This window comes from Hemitrygon akajei, chromosome 8 (genome assembly GCF_048418815.1).
Source record: "Hemitrygon akajei chromosome 8, sHemAka1.3, whole genome shotgun sequence".
In the NCBI taxonomy this organism is placed as follows: Eukaryota; Metazoa; Chordata; class Chondrichthyes; order Myliobatiformes; family Dasyatidae; genus Hemitrygon; species Hemitrygon akajei.
This window is the reverse complement of record NC_133131.1, coordinates 155,347,337-155,368,916: the sequence shown is the minus strand read 5'-3', so window position 1 is coordinate 155,368,916 and position 21,580 is coordinate 155,347,337. Positions and strand designations below refer to the sequence as shown.

Here is a 21,580-nt window from a genome sequence, read left to right as displayed (position 1 = left end):
GTCCATTATGTAGCCAATTTTGGTGTTATCCACAAACATTCTAATCTTGCCACCTATGTTCTTAAACTTTTTCTCTGATGCCTTCTATCCCTTTGATGCCTCACCCTAAACTTACAGGAAAAAGTTTCTCATTATACACCCCATGTCCTTTAGCACTTAATTTTGTACACCTGATCAGGTCCCTCTCAGCCTACTGCATTTCAAGAAAAACAAACACCACCTATCCAATCTCTCCTCATAATTAAACCATTCTACTTACACCCTCTTCAGCACTCTCTCCAGTGCAATCACATCATTCCTACAGTCCTTCAACTAGAACTGCCACAGTACTCCAGCTATGGCCTAACCAAAAGTTCTGTAATGCTGTACCACAAACTACTTATACACAGCAAATGAAACTCAACATCTAATATGCCTTCAACTATTTACCTGTGCTTCCATCTTCTAGGAACTATGCACTTGTGAACCAAGGTCCCCAAAATCCAAAATGCTCTCAGAAGCCTTGTCCTACCCAAAGTGTATCACTTCCCACTTATCAGGATTAAATTCCATCTCCCAGAAAATGTAAATCACCTCATTGCCCTTGATAACACCTAAAAATACTGCCAATACTTAATAAATCTCTCGAATTGGCATAGTCTGGGATTTGTTACGTGAAATTGACAACCATCATGCCTTTTATTGATTAATAACAAAAGAAATCAAGTTTATTCTATTCATCTAAATACCTTTGAGTACAAATAAATCTTATTATTTTATTTCTGAATGTAAGCAGCTCTGTAATAGCACCATTAAGTACAAACCACTGAACTGTAATAATGCAGATTCTTTTCCAGTGGTGCATACATCAACTTTGTCAGGCTCATTCCCAATAGTTCTGAAAACTATTCCCTCACCACTCTTTACCCCTTCTGGCACCAACTCTTACAGGCAATAGATTTCAGTGATTTTCTCTCACCTTGCATCCCATTTCTTTTTATTTTTGGCCCAAAACTTGAAACCAATGCCCCTGATCCTTGTACCACCTGCCACTATAAATAGCTTTGCTCTAGCTACCTTAACAATTCCCTCTGCAAAATCTGAAAAGTTAGTTCGGTTTATTTTTCCTTCAGATGCTGTCTGGCATGCTGAATACTGCTATCACTTTCTCTTGCATTGAGAACAACTCTAGCTCCTCATGTCTCAACTTACTTGACATCCCTCACTGTGTCACGGTTTCTAGTAAATATTTTCTGAGCCATCATATCCTCCAGAAATACCCATAAATGGATGGAATATTCCTGTTATGTCCAGTGTTTTGCACAACTTAACCTAAACTCAGTTTCTTTTGTACTCTGTACATCATTTCTTAATCCAAGGAATTCATAAGCTTTACTCCCTCAAAATATGTCACTTTCAAGGATTCATACCACCCAGGTCACTTTTTTGCTGCAGGCTGCCATGAACATTCTTCAAATTATCACTTGATTCAGGAAATCCTTACTTCATCTTCTTGTCAAAATGTATCTCTTCATAGATCTGTCTTCAATTTTCAGCCCTACCTATCAGTACATTTATCAAACCACCTCTTTATATCGTCTTTCCTCAAGTTTATTTAGCACACTTCCAAATTTTGTATCAGCAGCATATCTGGAAATTTTACTCTCCACACCCACGTCTCGATATAGACATGAAAAGATACTCTAGACCCAACACTGACTTCATGAGGGGAAAAATTACTTTTCCCACACAGTTCAAGTATTACCATCCACTCAATATGAGCAAGTTAACAATCAAAATTTTGGCATTTAGTTTAAAAAAAATTAAATAAGTTTAAGGGCCGAATGATTTCTGCAACCACAGCACAAAAATTAGGCAATTAGTTAATGTACTGCAACTTCCTAATGAAGAAAAAGTAACATACTGAAAAATCAAGTAATTTCTAAAATACAATATTTACTAATACATTTATCCAATGTTGACCTTGTATTAATGCATGTCCATCAATTAGAAATTGCATTACTAATTTTTTCCCGTTATGCTCTATATGACTCAGTACACAGATCCATTTTACATCTGAATACATACATCGGCACTAATGTCAACCAATTTTTTTTTTTTAAAAACACAAAATATTGAAACAAAACCCTCAACTTACTGGATAAAAAAAAGTAACTGCAACAAGCTTTCTGGGCAAACTTCAATGATAAATGTAACCCCAACCTATTGACTTGAACTAAGGAGATTAGAGAACTTCAATGACAGTTGAAGACTTCAGTGGTATCGCCTTAAATTGAACATTTTTGTCAATTAAAGAATCAGAAAAAGCAAACAATGAAACAGATTCATTCTTCATGCCATACTCTGGTTCAATGAGCTCCAGACATTGCTTCCTACTAAAATAATAAACAAGGTGCAAACAATGGCTATTTATCCCTGTACCAGATAAAACACTGCCCTGTGTGAGAAACACCGAAATACACACTCAGTGGCCACTTTATTAAGTACATCTGCTCATTGATACAAGTATTCAATCAGCCAAATATTACCAGCAACTCAAAGCATAAAAGGTATGTAGGCATGGTCAAGAGATTTAGTTGTTGTTCAGATAAAGCATCCGAATGGGGAAGAAATGTGATTCAAGTGACTTTGACCATTGGAATGAATATTGGCGCCAGATGGGATGGTTTGACTATCTCAGAAACTGCTGATCTCTTGGGATTTTCACACACAACATTCTCTAGAGTTTACAGAGAATGATGCAAAAACAAAACAATACAGCAAGTGTGGACAAACACATCTTGTTAATGAGAGTGGTCAAAGAAAAATGGCCAGACTGATCAAGCTGACTGGAAGGCAACAGAAACTCACATAACCACTTTACAACAGTGGAATGGAAAAGGGCATCTCTGAATGCAGAACATGCTGAACCTTGAAGTGGATGGGCTACAACAGCAGAAGACCACACAGGGATTCACTTCTGTGGTTAGGTAGACTCTTGTAACCAATAAAGTGGCCACTGAATGTATAATTTTATAGGTTTTTCCCAGTCTTTCTGGTTGGTTACCAAATAGAAATTCTTCTGGTAAACAGTCAATGAGACAATACTGAACCAAGCAAACCACACAAAATGCTGGTGGAACTCAACATGACTGGCAGCATCTATGGAAAAGAGTAAACAGTCAATGTTTCAGGCTGAGACCTTTCATCAGCAAGAAGGTGGGGGAGGGAAAGTAGTACAAGGTGGTAGGAGATAAGTGAAACAGAGGAGAGGGGTGAAATAAAGAACTGGGAAGTTGAATAGGGAAAGAGATAAAGGGATGGAGAAGGGGGAATCTAATAGGAGAGGGTAAAAGACAATAGACAATAGGTGCAGAAGTAGACCATTCGGCCCTTCGAGCCTGCACCACCATTTTGAGATCATGGCTGATCAATTCCTATCAATACCCGGTTCCTGCCTTGTCCCCATATCCCTTGATTCCCCTATCCATAAGATACCTATCTAGCTCCTTCTTGAAAGCATCCAGAGAATTGACCTCCACTGCCTTCCGAGGCGGTGCATTCCAGACCCCCACAACTCTCTGGGAGAAGTTTTTCCTTAACTTTGTCCAAAATGACCTACCCCTTATTCTCAAACCATGCCCTCTGGTACTGGACTCTCCCAGCATCTGGAACATATTTCCTGCCTCTATCTTGTCCAATCCCTTAATAATCTTATATGTTTCAATCAGATCCCCTCTCAATCTCCTTAATTCCAGCGTGTACAAGCCCAGTCTCTCTAACCTCTCTGCGTAAGATAGTCCAGACATCCCAGGAATTAACCTCGTGAATCTACACTGCACTTCCTCTACAGCCAGGATGTCCTTCCTTAATCCTGGAGACCAAAACTGTACACAATACTCCAGGTGTGGTCTCACCAGGGCTCTGTACAAATGCAAGAGGATTTCCTTGCTCTTGTACTCAATTCCCTTTGTAATAAAGGCCAACATTCCATTAGCCTTCTTCACTGCCTGCTGCACTTGCTCATTCACCTTCAGTGACTGATGAACAAGGACTCCGAGATCTCTTTGTATTACTCCCTTACCCAACTCTATACCGTTCAGATAATAATCTGCCTTCCTGTTCTTACTCCCAAAGTGGATAACCTCACACTTATTCACATTAAACGCCATCTGCCAAGTATCTGCCCACTCACCCAGCCTATCCAAGTCACCGAATTCTCCTAACATCCTCATCACATGTTACACTGCCACCCAGCTTAGTATCATCAGCAAATTTGCTGATGTTATTTTCTATGCCTTCATCCAAATCGTTAACGTAAATGGTAAACAGCTGTGGTCCCAATACCGAGCCCTGTGGCACCCCACTAGTCACCACCTGCCATTCCGAGAAACACCCATTCACCGCTACCCTTTGCTTTCTATCTGCCAACCAGTTTTCTATCCATGTCAATGCCTTCCCCCTGATGCCCTGAGCTTTGATTTTACCCACCAATCTTCTATGTGGGACCTTATCAAATGCCTTCTGAAAATCGAGGTACACTACATCCACTGGATCTCCCCCCGTCTAACTTCCTGGTTACATCCTCGAAAAACTCCAACAGATTAGTCAAGCATGATTTACCGTTGGTAAATCCATGCTGGCTCGGCCCAATCCTATCACTGCTATCTAGATATGCCACTATTTCATCCTTAATAATGGACTCTAGCATCTTTCCCACCACCGATGTCAGGCTGACAGGTCGATAGTTCTCTGTTTTCTCCCTTCCTCCTTTCTTAAAAAGTGGGATAACATTAGCCATTCTCCAATCCTCAGGAACTGATCCTGAATCTAAGGAACATTGGAAAATGATTACCAATGCATCCGCAATTTCCAGGGCCACCTCCTTTAGTACCCTAGGGTGCAGACCATCTGGACCTTAGTCCCATCAGTCTTCTCATCACCGTTTCCTTCCGAATGTCAATCTGTTTCATTTCCTCTGTTACCCTATGTCCTTGGCCCATCCATACATCTGGGAGATTGCTTGTGTCTTCCTTAGTGAAAACAGATCTAAAGTACTCATTAAATTCTTCTGCCATTTCTCTGTTTCCCATAACAATTTCACCCAATTCATTCTTCAATGGCCCAACATTGTTCTTTACTATCTTCTTTCTCTTCACATACCTAAAAAAGCTTTTGCTATCTTCCTTTATATTCCTGGCTAGCTTGCGTTCGTACCTCATTTTTTCTCCCCATATTGTCTTTTTAGTTAAGTTCTGTTGTTCCTTAAAAACTTCCCAATCATCTGTCCTCCCACTCACCTTAGCTCTGTCATATTTCCTTTTTTTTTAAATGCTATGCAGTCTCTGACTTCCTTTGTCAACCACTGAGGCCCCTTCCCCCCCCCCCCTTTGAATCCTTCCTTCTCTGGGGGATGAACTGATTTTGCACCTTGTGCATTATTCCCAAGAATACCTGCCATTGCTGTTCCACTGTCTTTTCTGCTAGGCTATCCATCCAGTCAACTTTGGCCAGCTCCTCCCTCATGGCTCCATAGTTTCCCCTGTTCATCTGCAACACTGACGCCTCCGAGCTGCCCTTATCCTTCTCAAATTGCAGATAAAAGCTTATCATATTGTGATCACTACCTCCTAATGGCTCCTTTACTGCGAGATCGCTTATCAAATCCTGTTCATTATATAACACTAAATCCAGAATAGTCTTGTCCCTGGTCGGCTCTCATACAAGTTGTTCCAAGAATGCATCCCGTAGGCACTCTACTAACTCCCTATCCTGTGGTCCAGCACCAACCTGATTCTCCCAGTTCACCTGCATGTTGAAATCCCCCATAACTACTGCGACATTACCTTTGCCACATGCCAATGTTAAAGGCCACAGGAGAAAGGGAATGGGGAGGTGCACCAAAGGGAGGTGATGGGTAGGTAAGGAGATAAGGTGAGAAAGGGAAATGGGAACAGGGGGAAATGGTGAAGAGGGTGCGTGAGGCAATTGCTGGAAGTTCCAGAAATATTAACATCTTTTGTTCATCCCATTAGATGTTTATAATCATTTTCCCCATGAACAGTTATTGCTGCAAATTCAATTTATGGCTGAAAATCTTCACTAACCTGGTTTCCTCTTGTACTTGGTGATAATGAAGTAGGAGATTGTGTACAGAATAGTAAATAAAAGGAAGCAAATCTAAAAAAAAACACAAAAAACATTCATTTGAAAAATCCAAGTGATTAGCTTTTTCTTATGAACATCTACCTGCAAATAGCACATTATGCATTTTAACACTTCGTAAGAGCACGTCATCAGTCGAGAATGGTAGTTTACTGAAAATGCAAAACTACTTTGATAATCATAATCTTTCTAACCTATGCCTCAAACATTCACTTCAATATGGAGTTTCCTCACTAAACCATGTTCTGCTGAACAACATGATCTGCCTTAGCAAATCACAATATGTCACCCAGTTTCATTCTTAACATTTCCAGCACAACATTAGTATTACAGGTTATACAAGACAATAGAAACAGAACTAGGCCATTCAGCCCATTAAGTCTGCCGTCCCATTCCATCAGGGCTGATTTATTATTTATTATCCCTCTCAATTTATTATCTCCTGCCTTTTCACCATAACCTTTTGACGCTCTGATTAATCAAGAACCTATCAACTTCTGGCTTAAATATACACAATAATCCACTGCCATCTGTGGCAATGAATTCCACAGATTCACCACCCTCTGACTAATTTTTTTTTTAAAACTTCCTTCATCTCTGTTCTAAATGGATGCCTTTCTATTTTGAGGCTGCATCCTCTAGTCCAAAACTCCTCCACTACAGGAAACATCCTCTCCACATCCACGACCTACACCTTAAAATATTCAATACGTTTCAATGAGATCACCCCTCATTCTTCTAAACTGCAGCGACTACAGGTCCTCATATGTTAACTCTTTCATTCCTGAGATCATTGTCAAAAACCTCCTCTGGACCCTCTTCAATGCCAACACACGTTTTCTTCGATAAGAGGGCCAAAACTGCTCATAATATTCCAAATGTGATCCAAGCAATAACTTATAAAGCCTCAGGTTTCCAACCTGGCTTTTATATTCTAGTCCTCTTGAAATGAATGCTAACATTGTATTTGCCTTCTTACCACAGACTCAACCCACAAGTTAACCTTCAGGGAATGCAACACGAGGACTTAAGTCGGTGGTGAAGGCAGCAAATGCTATGTTAGTATTAATTTCAAGAGGTCTAAAATACATGAGCAAGAACGTGATGCTGATGCTTGAAAAGGCACAGGTGAGGCCTCACCTTGAGAATTGTGAACAGTTTTGGGTCTCTCATCTTAGGAAAGATATGCTGGCATTGGAGAAGGTCCAGAGGAGGTTCACAAGCATGATTCCAGGAAAGAAAGGTTTATCGTACAAGGAATGTTTAATGGCTCTGGGTCTGTACTCACTGGAATTAAGGAGGATAAAGGGGGATCTCATTGACACCTTTCAAATGTTGAAAGGCCTAGACAGAGTAAACATGGAAAGAATATTTCCCATCGTGGGAGAGTCTAGGACAAGAGAGCATAGCCTCAGGGTAGAGGAACACCCTTTCAAAACAGAAATGTGGAGAAATTTCTTTAGCCAAAGGTGGTGAATTTGTGGAATTTGTTGCCACGTGCAGCTGTGGAGGCCAGGTCAGGTCGTTGGGTGTACTTAAGGCAGAGATTGATAGGTTCTTGATTGGACATGGCATCAAAGATTACAGGGAGAAGGCCAGGAACTGGGGTTGAGGAGGAGAAAAAAAAAAGACCAATCAACCATGATTGAATGGAGGAGCAGACTCGATGGGCCAGATGGCCTAATTGTGCTCCTATGTCTTACGGTCTTGTAGATTCCAAGTCCTTCTGCACATTTTTGAATTTTCTCCACATTTAGTAAATAGTCTACACCTTTATTCCTTCTACAAAATGCATGACTATGCACTTCCCTACACTATATTCCATCTGCCACCTCTGTACCCATTCCCCCATTTTGTCCACATCCTTCTGCAGGCACCCTACTTCCTCAACACCACCTGCCCCTCCATCTAACTTCAAATCATATGCAAACATGGCTACAAAGCCACCAAATCCTTTATCCAAATCATTGACAAAAACGTGAAAAGTGGTCCCAACACCAATCCCTGCATAACACCGCTAGTCACCAGCAGCCAACCAGAAAAGGTCCACTTTAATCTGCTCTTTGCCTCTTGCAGTGAGCCAATCTTCTATTCATGTTAGTATCTTTCTTATACCATGGGTTCTTATCTAGTTTTCTTGTCTTGTTAAACAGCCTCACGTGCAGCACCTTGTTAAAGGCCTTCCAAAATCCAAATAAACATCTACTGACTCTCCTTTATAAGTCCTGCCTGTTATTTCTTCAAAGAATGCCAACAGATTTGTCAGCCAAGATTTCCCCTTAAACAAATTGTGCTGATTTTGGCCAACTTTATCATGCATCTCCAATTACCTCAAAACCTCATCCTTAATAATCATTTCCAACCACTGAAGACAGGCTAACCTGCCTATAGTTTCCTTTCTTCTACCTCCCTCCCTCCTTAAAGAATGGAGTGCCAATTGCAATTTTCCAGTCCTCTGGAACCATGCCAGAATCTAGTGATTCCTGAAAGATCATTACTAATACCTCCACAATCTCTTCAGCTACCTCTTTCAAAACCCGAGGGATGTAGTCTATCTGCTCCAAGTGACTTGTCTATCTTCACACCTTTCAGCTTCCCAAGCTCCTTCTCCTTAGTAATAGCAGTGACGCTCACTTCCACCCCGACACTCTTCAATTTCTGACATTCTGCTAATGTCTTCCACAATGAACAATACTCAAGTTTGACATCAATTTCTTCATCCCCCATTGCTACTTCTGGAGTGCAATTTTCCAGACATCCAATATCCACTCTCATTCTCCTACTCTTTACATATCTGAGAAAAAACACAATTTCGGTTTTGGTATCCTTTTTTATATTTTTGGCTAGCTATCCTTCATACTTCCTCTTTCTGGTTTTTTCTTAGTTACCTTCTGTTGTTTTTAAAAAGCTCTCCAATGCTCTACCTTCCCACCAATTTTCATTATATTATATGCCCTCTCTTTTGCTTTTATGCTGTTTTTGAAACATACCTGTTATATCACATTACCTTAAAACAAAGAACTTAATTCATTTTTGAGAAATACCAAAGCAGATAGTGAGAAATAACAAAGACAGCAAATGATAATTTTTAAACTGTTGTCTATTTCTGAATTGTAAATTCAATAAACCTTGTACGTTAGAAGAAAACTAGATGATATGCACATAAATGCTCCAAGTATCTTACAGAACTGGTGGCCTAGTTCAACATGTAGAGTGAAAGTGAGAAATGAGAGAAACATCAAGCCTCAAGCTTTTAAGATCTAAAAACAAACCTTAGTTTAGCATCCTCTCAAATTATCCTTCAAAAAAACCCTCCAAATGAATTTGAGGGTACTGCTATGTTTTTCTAAAGGTAATGCTATACATCAGGAATTCCATGTACCAATCTAAATATATCATGTCAGATGCATTTCTATTCTGGAAATGATGCAACTCCAAACATGATACAGTCAGCCCTCCTTATCCGCGGGGGATTGGTTCCAAAATTCCAAAATTCACAGATGCTCAAGTCCCTTATTTAACATGTCTCCGTGTGGTGGACATTAGGACCTGGCGGTGCAGCTCTGAATCCGCAGTGTTTCTGTTCACGAAAATATTCACGATCGGGATTGAAAATAAAGTGGAAGTGATAAAGCAATCGGAAAGAGGTGAAACACCATCGGTCAGTGGAAAAGCGTTAGGCTACAGTCGGTCAACGATCGGAACAATTTTAATGGAGAATGTGAAAGGCCCTGCCCCGATGAAAGCTACAATTATTACTAAGCAATGCAGTGGTTAAATTATTGAAATATGCATGTTTCTTAAGTGTTTTATATGCATAGAAAGGTAAAATATGTACTATATACTAAGAAAAACGTTTGACTAACTGACGCTAAATAATACCGGATGTACCTTTTCCGACTTCAAATCCAACTTAAAGACGGACTCAGGAACGGAACTCATTCATAACCCGGGGACTGCCTGTACTTTTAAGACATTTCTAGATTACTTATAATACCTAATACAATGTAAATACTATGTAAATAGTTGTTATACTGTATTGTTTAGGAGATAATGACAAGAAAAAATAGTCTGTACATGCTCAAGCAATGAGTGCTGGAGAAAGAACTTCCGGGTTTTCCCATTCCGCGGTTGGTTGAATCCGTGCATACAGAATCCGCAGATAAGGAGGGCCGACTGTACTATGATTCAGTGCTCTACACTTAAACCTCAGTGGTTAAACAATTACCTTTTGTTCCGTTGTTCAACAAGCTGTCAGATGCTTGTCCCATCAGCTCACATTCCAGAATCTTTTTGAATAAACTAATACCATACACCCTGACAATTTCAGCCAAATGGCCAATGTCTGTTATACGTGGCAAGAAACTGATATTGTTCCGTTTTATCTGCATTTCCTTTGGTCAAGTTAACTCAATAAAATGAAACCACTGTCCAGGCATCTCCTACATCCTCCTCCCATATCTTCTTTCTTGCCCACATGAATTTCACATTGTTCAGAAGAACCACCTCACAATAACATAAAGCAGAAGTGAGCTAAATGGTTCCTCAAACCTGACAGAGCAAGCACTATGATCATGGCTGAAAGGCACCAGGTCTCAGTGGCTCTGCCGTGCCAGTTCCCCAGAGCAATAATTCTACAATCTTTTAAATATTTTTTCTATCTCCATTTTGAATACTTCCAATTAACTAAACTCCATAATTGGAACTGGAAATGGTATTGCTTTATTATCACATATACTGAAATACAGTAAACAGCTTATCTTGCATATTATTCATAAAGTTCAAGAGTTCGCACTAAATAGAGACAAAACAATATTGTAGCAAAAAAAATTGTAACAGCTACAGAGAAAGTAGGTAAACAATAAATGTAATATGATAAGGAGGTAGCTTTGTAAGGGTCGATGGGGACATGCCAAATTTCTTTATCCTCTTGAGGAAATAAGAGTTTTCTTGTTCATGGTGTCCAAAAGTCTGGACCAGAACTGGTCTATTGATGATGGTCACTCCTAGGAACCTGAAGCTCTCAACAAATGATGTAGACAGGAGAATGTGCACTGATTCCCTCATACCAGCCCTTCTGTTTTGCTGACATTGATGGAAATGTTGCTGTGACAGCACATTCCTAAACTCTATCTCAAACATTATTTGAGATATAGCTCAGTACAGTGACAACATCTACAAACTTGAAACTAGAGCAGATCCGGCCACACAATCATGAGGAGATGTTGTAGATTAGGGGCTGACAACACAACCTTGTGGAACATCAGTGTTGAGAATATTCATGATAGAGGTGTTGCTGCCTATCCTTGATGATTGTGGCCCATTGGAGAATTCCACAAATCCATTATTTTCTTCAAGGAGGAACTTGTTAGCTCTATTTTAGATGACAACTGTCCAACCTCTTATCCATGCCACTAATTGAAATATCTCAACCACAATTCCCTTGCAAGATCAACTCACATTCTTCTATACTCCAGAAAACACAAATCCAACTTCTTTAGTTTTGCAGTTAGGACAATCCTCCCATCTTATGAATTAACCTGGTAAATTTCCTTTGGTCTGCCTGCATTAAGACATTATTTTGAGTGGACCAAAATGGTTCACAGAGATTACTGAATTCACCAACACCATGTACAGTTGTAACAATACTTCCCTATTTCCAAGCTCTCATGCAATAAATGTCAATATGTTGTTTGCCTTAACCACTTGTTTCACCTGTTAGTTAATAAATTATACAACCTTGAGATCTGTTTGCTTACAGGCAGCTACAAAGCAAGAAACTTGAAAAAAAATTAAAGAAAAAGAAATTAAAATAAATACATTTCGAGGAGACTTTGGCAAGTTTTCTCAGGGCCGGTACTAATGGTATTGGAAGAAATGTGTTTGCATGAATTGAAGGTTGAATTTGAAGATAGCTGGAATATATGGGCTGCTTTCAGACTGGAAAGATTGATTTAACAATATAGCCAAAGGATGTTATTGACCCTCTTTTTATAAAAAAAAAATGTACAGACCATCTCCAGGTTGTGAATGTTTGGCTTATGGACACCCTTATGTGTGAACATGTTCCATTAAAATATTAAATTTAAAAGTCTGATGTACATTTGTTTCTACCAATGATAAAACTAACTTCCTCTCTTTTAGTAAATGTTGTTTCTTATTTGTCTTGTGTGCTATTCATTACAATACTGTGGAGTTAAGATTACCATACCATGTTTTGTTTTTGTCTGCATATTTGTTGACTTCCAGACAAAATCATTGTATCGACATCTACAAAAATAGAACCAGTTTGTTATCTGGGGAACGGCCTGTATATTAATGATTGGAAGAGTGGTGGAACGTTAATGACACAAAAATAGGTGGAAGGGCATGTTGCATTAAGGGCACTGGGTTTCTGAAACAGGATATAAATTGATTAAGTGGGCACAAATTGGTAAATGCAGTTTGAATCTTTGAATCTACCTGGGCTGTCAGCTTCAAACTACAACTAAAGTAGGCATGCAGGATCAGGTGATGTGATGGAACTGCATGACGTGGGAGCAGGTGGACCCCATTGTAGTTCCTGGTGACAACATTTGCAGGTCGCTCGAAGAGCTTAAGCTCAAAGTTGATGACCTGGAATCTGGGAGAAGAAAAAGTTACCTGGACTTAGTTTCAGGAGACAGTCTCACCCATTAGATGAACTACTTCAAACTCAATGTGTGGTCAGGAACAAGAGAGTGTGACTGCAGGTAAGACAAGTAGGAGGACCCGAAAGGTAATGCTGAAAGAGCCTCAGCCTTTGAGCTTGCCCAACAGGTGTGGCCCCCTGTGAGGATGAGTGACAGCTGAAGAAAGGATGAACAACTGAACTGTGGCACCATGGTTTGGAGAGCTATTCAACAGAGGGAAATAGACACAATTCTCTGTTGCAAGGATCAAGGCTGTTCTGTTTGCCTGGTGCCTGGATTGCACATTTCATCTTACCAACAGAAGAATTTGGAGAGGGTGTTAACAATCCAGTTATCATAGTCCATATGAGTACCAACAATGCAGGAAGAATAGGGAAAAAGGTTCTGCTAAGAGAATCTGAGCAGCTGGAGACTCAATTAAAATGCAGCATGAAAAATTAATAATCACTGGATTGTTACCTGAGCCATGAGCAAATTGGCACAGGGTTAATGAGATCAGAGTTAAATGGGTGGCTCAAAGGTTGATGTGGAAGAAGTAGGTTTGAATTCATGGGACACCGGCACCAGTATTCAGGAAGGGAAGAACTGTTCGATGGGACAGCTCCACCTGAACCATGCTAAAACCACGGTCTTGGCAAATCACATAACTAGGGCTGTGGATAGGGCTTTAAACTAAGTAATTGAGCCTATCCTCTCTACAACCTGTATAAGTATGAACAAAGTAAAAGGAAAGGAGAGTATTGGAGAGGTTACTGAATGCTCCAGAATAAAGAACAAGACATACATTTTAGAAAGGGACAACTTCAGGCAATATGGAGACAAAATTGAAGAGTGGTGAATACGACTGAAGGTATTATATTTGAATACATGCAGTATACAAAATAATATGCATAATCCTAAGGCAGTTAGAAAGTATACATCATATCAAGAGGACAGGCAGGTGGGCGGATATCTCTGTTGGCTTAAAAAAATGTCAAATCAAATACCTCGAAAGAACTGATATAGTGTCAGAAGATGTAGAATCATTGTTGGTAGAATTTTTTTAAACTGCAAGGATAAAAAGACCCTGATAGGAGATGTGTAAAGAGGGACTTTTCTGGATGGCTGCCAGTGATTAATGGCACTCCACAGGGGTTGGTGTTGGTCCACTGCTTTTTATGTTAATAATCTGGTTGACAGAATTGACGGCTTTGTGGCCAAGCTTGTGGATAATACAAAGGTAGGTGGAGAGGCAGGCAGTGCTGAGGAAGCAGGGAGTCTGCAGAAGGACTTGGATTAAGAAAATGGGCAAAAGAAGTGGCAGATGGAATAGTGCAGGGAAATGTATGGGCATGCACTTTGGTAGAAGGAATAAAGGCAAAACAATTTTCTAAATGGGGAGTTAGTTCAGAAATCAGAGGTGCAATGAACTTGGGAGCACTCATGAAGGATTTTCTATTGGTTAAATTTGTAGTTAGTGTGAAGGAAGGCAAATGAAATGAAATTTAAAACCAAGGATATCATGTATAGGGCATTGGTCAGATGATACTTTGAGTATTGTGAGCAGTTAGGTGCCCTGTATCTAAGATGTGTTGACTTTGGAGAGAGTCCAGAGGACGTTTACAAAAATGATCCTAAGAATGAAAAGATTAAAGTAGTTGATGGCTCTGGGTCTGTTCTCTCTAGAGTTCAGAAGAGGGGGAAGCTCATTGAAACTATTGATTAGTGAAAGGCCTGGATAGAATAGACATGGAGAGGAAGTTTCAAATCATGAGAGCATAGGACCAGAGGGCATGGAAAACAAGGACAACCCTTTGGAACAGAGATGAGGAGGAATTTCTTTGGCCACAGGGTGGTGAATCTGTGGAATTTCTTGGCACACAAAGCTGTGGAGATTAAGACATTGGGTATATTTAAAATGGAGGTTGATGGGTTCTTGATTAATAAGGGCATCAAAGGTTACAGGGAGAAGGCAAGGAAATGTGGTAGAGAGATAATAACTTCCTCCTGGCTGGCTCCTGAGTCAGCAGAGATAACTTGACTAATCCAACACTACACTGATTCTACAACCTATGAACTCATTTCTCAGTATTATTCATAGTTTTTTTTTTATATTTGCAGTCTGTCTTCTGCACATTAGTTCTTGGCCTTTGTGTGTAGTTTTTCATTGATTCTGCTGCATTTCTTTGTGCTTTGTGAATGCTTGCAAGAAAATAAATATGATCACTTTGATTTCAAAGTACGAAGTAAATTTATTATCAGTCTGATCAAATGGTGAAACGGACTCAATAGACCAAAGGATTTTATGTCTTTCTATGACTCTGCTTGCTACACTGAGGAACTCACACATATTCATCGAATGTGGCTTACTTTTCACCAAACCACAAGAACTCGGTTTGTTTACATGAAGATTTTCAAACCATTAGCTACTTCACGTTTTGGCTCTACCATCCTACCAAATTTATGAAACTTCCTATCACTGGAATCCAACCCCAACCCCTCCAATTAATCTGAAATCTTGTCTATGAATCTATTAATGCCATTTCCCAGGAAACTGTACCAGCACAGTTCTGATGAAGCCAATCCCAATAGAATGGCCTCCTTCCACAGATAGTGCCTCACGAAGAAGAACTCCCTACTTAGACCATTGCAAGTGGATCCTTCACATCACACTTCAAGTTCTTCTCCAACCCAGAAGAGATGTCCTTAACTTGGCATCAGGCAAGAATAGACCCTTCAGGACTTTGTTGCAGCAGAGAACAGTGTCTGTATTCCCAACTATGCCATCAGAGGCTGTATACAAGAAGGGCCAGAGTCACCTGTACTTCCTGAGGAGACCGAGGTCCCTTGGAGTACGTAGGCCTTTTGTTCACATGTTCTACCAGTTTGTTGTCGTCAGTACAATCTTCTATGCAGTGGTGTACTGGGGCAACAGCATCAACACAGGCAGAGTGTTGCCTGATCAGAAAGGGTTAGGGTGGCTCTGTTATAGGAGTCAAACTGGGCACACTGGAGGCTGTGGTAGAACAAAGAATCCTACGGAAAATCCTGGCAATTCTCGACAATATTTCACACATTCTGCATGCCACCTTGACTGAACAGAGGAGCACTTTCAGTAATAGACTAAGACAACTGTCGTGCTCCAAAGAGCGCTATATGATATCATTCTTAACCTGGACCATTAGGCTCTATAATCAGTCAACCTATAGCCGGGGAAGTGATGACCCCTTCCTGTTAGGTTATTTGTGGAAACTTGTTTTTATTCTTTCTACTTATTTTCTAATATTTCTATTTGTGCGCTGTATAGTACTGTGACACTGTAACATTGGGATCAATAAAGTATATCTATCTTCTTGCACTCCAACAATATTTCCTACTCTCTCCTCCCCCCCTCACACATGAATGGTACCCTGTGCTGCTGTGTACAGTCTGCTCACATAATTGTTGGAGGAACTCGGCAAGTCAGGCAACATCTACAGAGAGGAATAAACAGTCGACATTTCAGGCCACTGTTTACAGTTTGCACATCCTCCCTGCAGCTCTCACCTTTGTTCAACAGGAAGCAAGAACCTCCTACCAGCCAAATAAATGTTAAAGCTCCTCAAAGACTACACTGTGATCCCCCAACCTGAGCCTCTGGGCCTTAAATAACAGCCTCTCAAATCTGTCACTTAGGAGGAAAAATGTGAGGCATTGCATGGGAGCTGCTGGAACTAGGGTATCATATATAGTGCCTGTAAAAAGTATTTACCCCCTTGGAAGTTTTCATGTTTTATTGTTTCACAACACTGAATCAGTGAATTTCATTTGGCTTTTTGACACTGATCAACAGAAAAAGGCTCTTACCTGTCAAAGTGAAAACAGATCTCTACAAAGTGATCTAAATTAATCACAAATATAAAACACAAAATAATTTATTGCATAAGTATTTAACACCTTTAATATGACACACCAAATCATCACTGGTGCAGCCAAATGGTTTTAGAAGACACATATTTGGTTCAGATGTCCTAGCTACATATAAATCTGTGTGCAGTCAAGATGTTTCAAAATACACCTGTATCTGGAAGATACAACTGCTGGTGAGTCAGTATCTCGGCAAAAAACTACACCACGAAGACAAATAAAAATACTCCAAGCAACTCCGCAAAAAGGATTTCAAAAAGCACAAGTCAGGAGATGGATACAAGAAAATTTCCAACTCACAGAATATCCCTTGAGGTACAATTAAGTCAATCATCAAGAAAAGGAAAAAATATAGCATAGCTGTAAATCTGTCTACAGCAGGCCATCCTCAAAAACTCAGTGACTGTGCAAGAAGGGACTAGTGAGGGAGGCCACCAAGAGACCTATGACATCTCTGGAGCAGTTACAGGCTTCAGTGGCTGAGATGGGAGAGACTGTGCATACAACCATTATCCTGGTGCAATGGCAAAGAGAAAGTCACTGTTGAAAAAAAACACATGAAATCTCAGCTAGTTTGTCAGAAGACATGTATTCAGCTTGTCTAAAGTCAGCTGGAAGAAGGTTCTATGCTCTGATGAAACCAAAATTGAGCTTTCTGGCCATCAGACTATGTTTGGTAAAAGCCAAACACTACACATCATCTAAAACACATCATCCCTACAATGAAGCATGGTGGTGGTTGCATCATGCTGTGGGGATGCTACATTGGCAGCAGGGCCTGTAAGGCTTGTGAAGGTACAGTGTTAAAATAAAAGCAGCAAAATACAGGGAGGTCCTGGAAGAAAAACTGATGCAGTCTGCAGGAGAACTGCGACTTGGCAGAAGATTTGTTTTCCAGCAAGACAATGACCCCAAGCATAATGCCAAAACTACACAGGAATGGCTTAAAAACAAATGTCCTGAAGAGGCCAAGTCAGAGGCAAGACCTCAATCCAATTGAGGATTGGTGCCAGGACTTGAAAATGGCTGTTCACTCACAATCCCTATGCAATCCAACAGAGCTTGAGCAGTTTTGCAAAGAAGAATGGGGTAAAACTGCAGTGTCCAGATGGGCAAATCAACCCGCACAGAATCACTGTCAAAGGTGCATCGACTAAATACTGACTTGAAGGGGTTGAGTAATTATGCAATCAATTATTTTGTTTAAATATTTTGTGTTTTGACATTGATGAGTGTCAAAAAAGCCAAATTAAATCCACTGTAATTCAATGTTGTAAAACAATAAAACATGAAAACTTCCAGGGGGGGGGGGGGATACTTTTTATATAGGCACTGTAAATAGGCTTAATAAAACAAACCCTAAGTAAATGTGGTTTTGTAAAATGTTAAAGGTATTTGACCAATTTGTGAGAATTCCTCAATCATGTACCAATACATTTAATTACTGGTACAATGAATGTTTTGGAAAACATAACCCATTTGATTATATCTGTTATAAATAAAGCACATCTGTAGAGGTTAAGTAATCTTTTCGGGAATCACACAATCCTATTCCTGACTATTTGTCAAACTCAAAGTTTATAGAAGGCATGCAGCTGCCATTCAGAAGTGTGCAGGTACAGTAATTCTCTCCCTCCCTGTCATGTCACAGTGTCTGAAGTGTGAATTGTTGGGAACACTGAGCTGAAGTTCCTTAAACAGCATAAACTTACTGCACACTTCATACCAATTGCTGTTTAATGCACTATAACACAGGCTACCTAGCTATCTATGTTCTATTCAATGACTTTCGATTGGTTTTTGCTACATCCACCTTGCACAGCATTTACATTGTACACCAAAAAGTAACCTGTAATTACAGAACTTCAGGAAACCACTGAAACTGTGATCACAATTGATAGGGGAAATTAGTAAAGAGAAAAAAGTGCTAGAAGCGCAGCAAAGAAACAGATGCAGAAAACAGGTATTAATCAATGGTGTAATAAACAGTCAAAAGGAGATCTTGAGGCAAAACAATGTGGAGGAGTGAGAGGCACAGAAGTGATAAGTTTTATAATCATTAGTAAACCTGTCATGCCACTTATACCTTTCCAGATACAATTGGGTAATGGGGTGCGAGAAAGATGATGACATTACAACTTGTATATACAAGATGGTGAACACATTACTAGCCAATCTTCTATATTACACGGAAACTGGTAGAAGTTGTTTAATCATATTTTAAGTTAACATTTTTTGTCCGTGAAATGAGAATCGGATTTAATGTTCCAGATCTATGACTTTTCGTCAGAACTAGATATTAGTTTTATTTATGAAATGTGTTAACAAGAGGCCTATCAAAGTAAATATAAGCAGTAATACCGACAAAAATATTAAGATACCCTCATTCCTAATATCATAGATCAACAATAGCTCTTTGTCGAACCAGTTCCCTTGACACTTCCTCAATATATTCTAGGCCTATTCGCTGTAACATTGGCAGCCTTTGCGATAACTGCAGCTGCATCTCAAGCCAAGAAGCTATTCTGTAACAACTACAGGAAGAGAATAATCAGAGGAAACGTATCAAACTTCAAAACACTGAGACCATCCGCACGTTCGTAACAGTCGGTGAGAGGGCTATTCAAAAGTCTTGCAGAAAAAAGAAAAACGCAAATAATCATCTACGTGCTCAAGACAACAATGCAAGAACCCTCCGCTTTGTGGGAGTAATCTCAATAGAATAAGACCAATTTCAACAGCCACCAGTATTCATCTTGTTCTTCTTGGTCGATCATTCGAGAAACTGTAAGAAAACAACACTGAATGATACAGTGAAGAGACGGCGCAGGTGTAACTACTTACAATGTACTCGCGGACCTGGCTGTGAAAGTTTTGCTCTCTGATTGTCACATCGTCGGCGTCCATCCTTCAGTGAAGCTTAACATTTAAGTCAAAGACAAAAATAGAAGCCACATAACAATCAATTTAGAACCAAATACATTCAACGCTCGAGTAGAAAGACAGAACCGGCGGCACCGTATTTCAAACGGTAGCGCAAAGCCAGGACATCACATCCTCACTCGCTCTTCCTTCATCACGGCGCGACGGCAACCTGAAACAGTAACAACACCGGTCATAGGCTAACCGATCCCGCAAGATAACGGCACCCTGTTATATCCCTTCCGCCTATAGGTTAAACGTGGCATCAACCTAACTTGAAGAGTACGGAGGCGGGGTTAAACTGATTGACGTGTATAACAGCCAATGACAATGTAACAGTGTGAGAGTCTAGGCCAATCGCGCTGGAAGATTGACGGGGAGCGGTACTTTATTGGAGAGTCAAGGTAGGATGTACCCATCCAACGACATTTTTTTAATTGCTCATAGCGGTTCTCGCGAGTGACTCTGAATCACGTCGTGCGTCGCTGAGCTTTCACCGCGTGTGGCTGCGATTGGGAGTATTGCAAGCTGGTGGTGCGGCAATGAAGGGGAAGAGATGGCAGGGCCGCTCCGGCCCGTTGAAGCAGTTTCAAGAAGCGATCCAGCAGTTCGTGGGAACGGCGGAGGCCGAGCCAGAACAGTCTGGGGCTCGGCACCACGAATACGGCCTTGGCCCGAGCAGGCCGAAAAGTCGGAAGGAGTTGCGGAAGGAGCAGAGGCTGCTGAAGAAGCGCAGGGTGAGGGACTATTATCAGAGGAAATACCTGAAACCGAGCCCCGAAGAAGCTCCGGACAAGAGCGTGAAAATACTGGCTCCGAAAGAGAAAACGTGTGAGGGAGACAATGAAAGTAGACCCAAGTCCTGCCAGAAAAAGAAAGCGACGGCAGCCTCTTCCAAGTCCGTTAAAGGGAAGTCCTCAGCCAAAGTCCGGAGACTGGGCTTACTGGAGGCCAACCAGGAGGAAGACAGGGAGATCAAGAGGTTAGAAAAGGCTTTGGGATTGAACAAGCGTAAAAATAAAACTGCCGTCCCGCAGGCCTTCGCCCGAGATGGCCTGGATTACGTCCTAGGGATTATAGATGAGGCTGTCACTTCCATGTCAGGCTTGTCTGACGAGAGTGAGGATGAGATGGCCGCATTGCGAGGTCTTATGACTGAGGCTGAAAATGACCTGGGTCAATCTGATGATGAACAGATGTCAGAAGAGAGTTCATCACCGTCTAACGCGGATGATGTGAAAGAAGATGATAATTTGATGGCAGCGACAGCATCTCCCTACCAGGATTCTGATCTATCTAGTGATGACGCTGACGAAAGTTCCCGGCCAAGTCAACCATCACCTGAAAACGAAAAGGTATTTGATGTAATTGTTGTCATGCATTTCCAGAATGGTTAAGAGCTATGAAGGTCGTTGCGTAGCTTAAAACAGCTTGGGTTTCCTCCCTAGAGTTTTTCAAGAATCTCTTACTCCGGTAATAATGTCAGGCTCTGACCTTGCATTTTTTTTTAGTGATGTGTTGCTGAGCAACTTACTGATTTTTTTTATCGTTTCCTTTAAATTTCCCTTTCTTCCCCCCCCCCCCCCTTCCTTATTTTAGCCTTCATACTTATTTTTTTTCCAATCACTCATTTCACAAATTGTATTGATCTCATTTGTGGAAGATATTCATGAGGTCCTGTCAGATTTCATGGACCCACTGTTCTCATTATAACTCAGAAACCGGAGAGACAGTGAAGTTCTGCATAGTAGGGGCAGTTTAAAGGTTTACTCAACCAAATTATTAATTTAGATGACAAAAAACAATGGACCCAGCTCCTTTTGCTACAGGACACCTCTATTCACAGACATCCTTGCTTAGATAGATAGATACTTTATTCATCCCCATGGGGAAATTCAACATTTTTTCCAATGTCCCATACACTTGTTGTAGCAAAAACTCATTACATACAATACTTA

At 40.5% G+C, this 21,580-nt stretch overlaps 2 protein-coding genes across 3 annotated transcripts in view; one reads left to right on the top strand and one right to left on the bottom strand.

Annotated features, from left to right (window-relative positions):
* The window catches only part of lmbr1 (limb development membrane protein 1), a 216,854-nt gene extending 197,043 nt beyond the window's left edge, over positions 1-19,811 (bottom strand). For both annotated transcript variants that reach the window (XM_073054882.1, XM_073054883.1), the window contains exons 1-2: positions 19,545-19,811; positions 6,087-6,159 (exon numbers count right to left, since the gene is read on the bottom strand). In XM_073054882.1, coding sequence (XP_072910983.1) covers positions 6,087-6,159; positions 19,545-19,607 — 136 coding nt within the window. In that variant the 5' untranslated portion in view covers positions 19,608-19,811. The remainder of the gene's footprint in view (positions 1-6,086; positions 6,160-19,544) is intronic.
* Positions 19,812-20,046: 235 nt separating this feature from the next.
* The window catches only part of nom1 (nucleolar protein with MIF4G domain 1), a 74,174-nt gene continuing 72,640 nt past the window's right edge, over positions 20,047-21,580 (top strand). The window contains exon 1 of the mRNA XM_073054881.1: positions 20,047-20,977. Within this exon, the coding sequence (XP_072910982.1) occupies positions 20,165-20,977 (813 nt within the window). The 5' untranslated portion in view covers positions 20,047-20,164. The remainder of the gene's footprint in view (positions 20,978-21,580) is intronic.